A 7,860-nucleotide genomic window follows, 5' to 3' on the forward strand; every position below is an offset into this window, starting at 1 on the left:
AGAGGAATAGGATGAAATATCAATCTCTCGCTATATGAAGCTGGTAGAGTCAGACTTAAAGCTGTAATTGCACAGACAAGTGGTTCTAAAAAGCACTGACTCAGGATGTGTGCATCAAATACACACTACACTTTGAAAAAATTTATTAGTAAAAGAAAAAAAAAAAAAATTTCCATTAAAAAAACAAAAACAAAACAGCTGCTAAATAGTTAACTTCTGAAAAATCAAAAACATGTGAATAAATAAAATACATTGATGAAGTAATCCAAAAAATCTTTCCAGTCATGATTCACACTAAGAAAGGCTGAGTGGAAAGAAGAACAATGCAAGGAATTTCCCCACAGTTTCCTTGAGAGCCCCCCTCAACGCTCTTCAGAATGAGAAATATTAGACACACAAGAAATATTTACAATAGTGCTGCCCCCTGGCCGTGCAGTGTGGAAAATTATTTATGACAGAGTATCCAACACTAAAGAGCACATCAAACAAATAAGTATAAAAACTTGGAAATCAGCAATAAAGTTGGAGGAAGTTTGTTTAGAAATGAAAATAGCACACAATCACAAAAAAAGGAAATGTTTCCTTCCTTTGTCTATTTTTACAATTCATTATGCTATGTATGAAAACTCAGACGGTTATTTCAAAATGCATAGTATGTGTTGAAGGATCTTTAAATACAGCGCACCTTCTGCACCCAGACAAGAACAATCATTCTTTTCTAAATTTTAAAATTGCTCTTAGAGAAATTCTGAAATGAAAAACACGTCTCAAAGCTATATTGAAATGTTCTACATAGTTCATTGGACTGATAATGAAATACAGTAAAGAAAATCAAGATCTATTTTAAAGTCCGTGTTAAAAGATTTTTTGGGAATCTAAAATATAAACATAATAAAGCTCCCAAATCTGAAAAAGGGAAAGTAACATATTTCTACTTCTGGTATTGTAGTTCTTTTAGTTTTTACATATATCAACAATAAAATCTGCCTGGGCAAAATGCTTTCAATAATTCAGAATACATTTTGTGTTCTGACCTGAAATATGTTTTTTTGATAACTACAAAAAAATGTTTTTAATTGAATCATTTATCAAACAATTCTTAAAAATGATCAAGTTTAAACTAATTAATTTTGTCAATATTCTGAACTAAATTCAAAAGAGAATCAATGAACAAAAAAAGACTATAAATGACTGAAACAATGACGTGAAGAAAAATTCAAAACAAAAAACTAGAAAAAGATTTGAAAAAATTGTTTTCAATCAATAAAATTCATAACACAAAAATTAAATAGTACTAATTATTTAGGAATAAACCACATGTAAATACACTGCTGATGTAAATACAGTCATGATCTAAAGTTTTGTCAGTGACACACGGCTGTTTCTGTTTTTATGGAAAAAGGTCAGTCATTCTCATCTTAATGAGCTTTATTGGCTTAAAATAACCAAAATAAATGTTTTGCATTCATGAACTCGCTAAAAATACCAGTTAATTGTAATAAAAAAGGAGAACAACTAACATATTTGTATCTAATTAGTTAATTAACTGCAGTATAAAAGGAAATGTGATAGAGGCCTTTGTGATTTTGAGTTAGCAGAAAGACAGCAGAAAGAAAAAACACATGCAGCAACTGTTGACGGTTCACATATTGGGCTCATACATAAAGAAACCTGCAAGCAGTGTTGAAGTTTACATAAACATTTAGGAGTCTTCAAGCACTTCAAGAGATTTTGTTGAAGAGAAAATGGTTTTATGGTGTCGAGCAAGCTCCAGAAAATATGCACAATGGCAATACCGACAGTGCAGAGCCAGCTCGACACTGGCCTAAAGGAGAAACATGGAGTTAAGAAAAGGAGAGAAAGAATGATAAAGGGAATACAAGAAAACACCTGCAGAAAGAGAGAACTCACAGTGACTAACAACATATACATATAATGGAAAGTACACAGTACTAATTATAACCCAATGTATTTAGTGGCAACCACAGCCTTATAGAGAGCATCAATAAACACCTGTGAGAGTGTTGACGCACTTGTGTGGCTATATGAGGTTTCTCATTAAGAAACCTCATATGTCGCGTCACAAGACTGACACGACGCTGTCATAAACATGACATTAACATGTTTATGACATGAACATGGAGTCTTCATGAATGTTTATGACTGTTGTCATGAAGTGTCTTTCAGTAAATAGTGACACTTTTAATGCGGCATCGTAGCATTATTTGATAAATAGACATTTTTACCCAAAGTTGCATTAAAACTTACAATGAAAGTCAATTAAAAGAATCAACTTTGCATTAAAAGTGCCATTATTTACCAAAAAACACTTTATGAAAACAGTCATAAACATTCATGTTCATGACAGATGCTATATCGTGTTTATGACAATGTAAGGTCAGTCTTGTGCATACAGAGGACCACCAATGCACCAGAAGGCTTGTTAATGTCTTATTAAGACATTAATAAAACTTTTATTAATGTCTTATGTGATATGCAAGACACCTTTTGTATTTAGATTTATTAGATCACAAAATTTGTGTCAACACCGTAACTTTTTCCCATGACTGTGAGCTAACTGAATCATTGAATTTTAAACATCATTATTCACACAGCATCTTGTCAAGACATTGTGTGAACGATGACGCTTAAAATCTGGATCTTTTCTTCGGCTGAATCAAGTCGAAAGATTAAAATTAATATCCAGCTTTTATGGCTCTCCAATTAATTACATAAGTTTGGTTTGGTATTTAACTCTGGGGCTTTAAATATGAAACATAAGAAGAAAATGTAAATGTCTTATTAATGCTCTGAAATACTTGAATCACATTTCTGGTTTTTTTTTTCATTTCAGGGATCAAGTCGGGAGTTATTATGCTGCAAGCAAGGAAATGTCAAACTCTGACTCAACAACACTGCTGCGGTTTGTTTTCTTATGATAAACAAAACGTTATTCCAGGAAATCATTCCTGGAAATCATTCCAGACTGACCACTTACTTAGGGTCACAACCCTATGGTGGAATTGTGCGTGATCATGTGTCTGCGCAGGTTGCTCGGGTTGTTGAAACTGGCGGTGCACTGGCTGCACGAAAACGGCTTTTCTCCAGAATGGGTCCTCAGGTGGATCTTGAGGCTGCCGTTCTGCGTGAAGCGTTTCCCACACTGCGTGCAGGCGTACGGCTTCTCGCCCGTGTGAATCCGCATGTGAATGGCCAGTGTGGTCTTGTTCGCGAAGGTCTTGCTGCACAAGGAACAAGGCGTGGGCGACTCACCGGTGTGGCCAGCACGGTGCACGATTAGCTCCTCGCGGCTGTGAAAGCGCTCGCCGCAAAAGCCGCAGTCCAGGGATTTGCTGGTCAGGTTGGGGAGGACGTTCTGCTGTTGAGAGAAGTGGCTGGGCTGTCCATTTGCATCCACTGCGGGGGAATTTAATGCTTGGTTCCCTGCTGCTGAAGATCTCCTAGTGGAAGGATCTCTTTCATGTTGGATGTTTCTCACCACCTCTGCACAGTTTTCCTGCACCCCTCCTACTGGTACTCGGCCATTCGCACCACTCGTGAAATTAAGAATCGTCTCCGGGGGGATACTGTGGTCAGACAGAACGCTCAACGCCTGAAGTTCAGAGGCAGAAAAGAGGATGTCACTGTCCTCCTGCAGAGGTGCTTCTCCTAGGCTGTGAACATTTACGATCCTCAGGTGCTTGTTATTATTGATCAAACAGGGTGAGCCGGATGAGTCATTCCCTGCAGCCTGCATGCAATCCTCTCCAAAGTTATTTTGACCTAAAAGAAGAAAAAAAAAAAAAACAGGAAGACAAACGTTTATTTGTTACATATTTATGGTTATCTTGCCTATAAAACAGAACAGCAAACAGCACAGTGAAGCTGATTCACCAATGTCAGGCGCAGATCCTACAACATCATCCTCGTCTTTGATCAGAATGACCTCTGGACCGTCCACATCTGCACACTGGCAAACAATCAGGCAGAAACTTGAGCAAATCAACACTTCAAACAGATTCACAACAACATAAAACTATGTGCACCTGCACTTGGACTGCGGAGGACGACTTGGTTTGGGTAGCAGAGGTGGAAGCAGTTTCAAGAACGGTTTTATCACCCTGTGCTGGCTTCAGAAACACTAAAGAGAAAGGAGAAAGTTTATGGTCAAAAACAGTAGTTGGTATAAAGACGGATGAACGGCCCGCATTAGTGTTAAGAACTGTGAGAAAAAAAAAAACACTGCAAAGATGAATGAGGCACAGACTTCTTTCTATCGAGAAGACTCTTCAAATGTACTTTGTTGTGACAAACACAACACCAATGCAGACCTCTGGTGGACAGTTCAGGTTAAAGCAATACTAGACGCCTATACAAAAACAAAAACGTGAGCAAAAAGGGAAATTATGTTGATATCCTCCATCTGGTTCTGACAATAAACTGACACAAACACTATAACTCCAGAACATAAAAATATCTAAGATGTATAATGTAAAAGGCAACATTGAATTTTAGGTCTTTATTAGCAGATATTCAACATTTGTTCTTATTGCAATGTCACTGCTCTTTGTAATAGCAGTTCTATTGTTCTATTTAATAAATAATAGCTAATAGTAGTATCATGCATTCAGACTATCAAGGCTAGTGATATATAACTGCTTTCATATATCATGTTGAAAATGGCTCAAAGATAAATGTCTGACCATTTAAAGTGGCAGCATCTTTTATGGATTGTTATTTTGTAGTTTCTTTGTTTACTTCTTTACTTATGTGTTATTTAAATAAGTTTCTTTATAATGACAGGTTCACATGCTAACTTTTGAAAGCAGTAAAGTCTTCTTTTGCTGTAATTTTCTTTGTATCATTATTAAATGTCCACTCAGAGGAGCCTAACCAAGGACAGGGCTTGCAAATTACAAGAAAATGGAATTGGCGCCCCGAAATCCTGTGGCCCCAAAACAATGATGGGACCGGCCCTGCTGGTAAACCACGTATTGTTCCCCACGTGAGGCGCGTCTTTTGTTGTTGTTAGAGTGAAAGTGCTGCTGGGAAAAAGGAGGGTCGTTACCCTGCGGTTTTGGCCGAGGTTTGGTTACATTTCCCCTGAAGGCAGAGAAGCGGCTGGCCGGTCGGTTCGTCCTGGCTTGGAGCTTGAGGGAAAACAGCTCGCTCCTCATCACCTTCATCCTCGTCCTCAGGTTTTCGTTCTCCCTCAGACTCTGGCTGAGATGCAGCCGCATAGATTCGGAGCTCTCCGAGAAAAGCTGCACGATCTCCGCCACGGCGGCTTTCACCAACACGTTCATGATGGACAGAAGCTGCGACTCCATGGTGAGGCCGCCGAGCGCCGCTGGCATGTCTGCGGACATGTTTTACTGGGAAGTTTGTTGGAAAACAACACCGCAGGGCCTCTGTCTGTGTGCGTTAGCCCTGAAAGCGAGCTACACAACAGTCTTCCTTCCGGTTAGTAAAGAGGGCGATTACCGTAAAGCTTAGAAAGAAGACGCAACTGCTTGTTGTTGGTTCAAAAGTTCTTGTTGGATCAGTGGAAATGATGAAAACTTTGTCAAATATGCCCTCAGACCCAAGGTTTTGTGTTAAATAGATGAATTTGTTTTAACTGAAAAGGTTAAAGGTTTCAGCGTTCATATGTTTTCATTTATCAATATTTAGGTGTATTTTAGTGTAAAACATTCAGTCCAGACCTGGTTTTAGCCTATAAATTGTGTTCATTAAGGGGATCCTAATGAAAATAAAAAGCTAATTTATATCACGTCATACTATAATTTAAAGATTGTCAAAAGTAGATTGATCCAGTTAATGTTTGACCAATTTATATTTTCAATTTAATACTAGATGTGGTTAAATGCTGTCCCTAAAATCCAATAAAATACCAATATAGTAATAGTAGGTGGCTAAATTTGCATGAATGTGCCTCAGGTAAGCCCCTGCTACCTGCCAACTAATCAAAGTACGAAAAATCTTATAAACCCCCCAGCAGGTAGAAATGTGGTGTAATTCTACAAAAAAGTGTTTGATCAAATCAGCATTGACCTTTAGGCAATGATACTTACTTGTACAGCAGACCAGTCTCAGAAAATTGTGAAAACACTTAAACAACCATATGTAGAAAAGTGTTGTGCATAGAAGACATTCAGGAGAAGGAAAGGTACAAAGATTTAGCTGCCATTGTTGGCATTGTTACTGAGAACAACTGGAGAAAAATACGTAATAGACCTTTTTCACGCTTCGGGGTTTGAAAGCTCATGTGGGGTTGGACAACTTCCAGTGGCTATAGCGTTAGCATTAAAAGGCTAGGAAAATGGCTCAGTCTCGGCTCAGTCGTTTTTGTTCAGTTCCTGGTTGTTCATGTGGGGCAAGAAAACAGCCTTATCTGTCATATCATGCGTTCCCGACGGACCCGGACAACGGAGGCAGTGGATCCAGGCGAATGAAGGTCCGGACTTTTGCATAAAGACGGGGAGCATTTTCGTATGTAGCCGCCACTTCAAACCGGAAGATTTTGTTGCGGATCCAACAAAATCCTTAAAAGTGTAGCTGTTCCTTCCCTGTTTGCCTGGAATAACTTCACTGCACCGGCAATGAGAGAGTCTGCTTTCGAAAGGGCTAAGAAGCGGCAGCTTGTCCTCTCACAGAAAGCTAGCCAGACTGAAGATGCCACTGCGGACCATGTCGACACGGCACATCCACCCGCAGGGGCCGAGGCGGTTGTGCGCATGCGCGGGATCGGGTCGTTTGTGCGCATGCGCAAGGCCGGGTGGTTGTGCGCATGCGCGGGATCGGGTCGTTTGTGCGCATGCGCGGGTTAAGGTCGTTTGTGCGCATGCGCGGGTTAAGGTCGTTTGTGCGCATGCGCGGGATAAGGTCGTTTGTGCGCATGCGCGGGGCCGGGTGGTTGTGCGCATGCGCGAAATCGGGTCGTTTGTGCGCATGCGTGAGATCGGGTCCTTTGTGCGCATGCGCGGGATCGGGTCGTTTGTGCGCATGCGCGGGGCCGGGTGATTGTACGCATGCGCGAAATCGGGTCGTTTGTGCGCATGCGTGGGATCGGGTCGTTTGTGCGCATGCGCGAAATCGGGTCGTTTGTGCGCATGCGTGAGATCGGGTCCTTTGAGCGCATGCGCGGGATCGGGTCGTTTGTGCGCATGCGCGGGGCCGGGTGATTGTACGCATGCGCGAAATCGGGTCGTTTGTGCGCATGCGCGGGATCGGGTCGTTTGTGCGCATGCGCGTGATCGGGTCGTTTGTGCGCATGCGCGGGGCCGGGTGGTTGTGCGCATGCGCGGGATCGGGTCGTTTGTGCGCATGCGCGGGATCGGGTCGTTTGTGCGCATGCGCGGGGCCGGGTGGTTGTGCGCATGCGCGAAATCGGGGCGTTTGTGCCCATGCGCGGGATCGGATCGTTTGTGCGCATGCGCGGGTTAAGGTCGTTTGTGCGCATGCGCGGGATAAGGTCGTTTGTGCGCATGCGCGGGGCCGGGTGGTTGTGCGCATGCGCGAAATCGGGTCGTTTGTGCGCATGCGTGAGATCGGGTCCTTTGTGCGCATGCGCGGGATCGGGTCGTTTGTGCGCATGCGCGGGGCCGGGTGATTGTACGCATGCGCGAAATCGGGTCGTTTGTGCGCATGCGTGAGATCGGTTCCTTTGAGCGCATGCGCGGGATCGGGTCGTTTGTGCGCATGCGCGGGGCCGGGTGATTGTACGCATGCGCGAAATCGGGTCGTTTGTGCGCATGCGTGGGATCGGGTCGTTTGTGCGCATGCGCGGGGCCGGGTGGTTGTGCGCATGCGCGAAATCGGGTCGTTTGTGCGCATGCGCGGGATCGGGTCGTTTGTGCG

At 42.6% G+C, this 7,860-nt stretch overlaps 1 protein-coding gene across 1 annotated transcript; it reads right to left on the reverse strand.

Annotated features, from left to right (window-relative positions):
- Positions 1–41: 41 nt before the first annotated feature.
- On the reverse strand, positions 42–5,446 carry LOC129362539 (zinc finger protein 133-like). Its single transcript, XM_055034099.1, has 4 exons — positions 5,069–5,446; positions 4,047–4,141; positions 3,895–3,970; positions 42–3,783 (listed from the first exon to the last, which is right to left on the reverse strand). The coding sequence occupies exons 1-4, from the start codon at positions 5,367–5,369 to the stop codon at positions 3,005–3,007; spliced, it is 1,251 nt and encodes a 416-aa protein (XP_054890074.1). The 5' UTR covers positions 5,370–5,446; the 3' UTR covers positions 42–3,004.
- Between the last annotated feature and the right edge of the window lie 2,414 nt (positions 5,447–7,860).

The sequence above is a fragment of the Poeciliopsis prolifica genome, unplaced genomic scaffold, assembly GCF_027474105.1.
Source record: "Poeciliopsis prolifica strain line A6 unplaced genomic scaffold, Auburn_PproV2 SCAFFOLD009, whole genome shotgun sequence".
Taxonomy (NCBI): domain Eukaryota; kingdom Metazoa; phylum Chordata; class Actinopteri; order Cyprinodontiformes; family Poeciliidae; genus Poeciliopsis; species Poeciliopsis prolifica.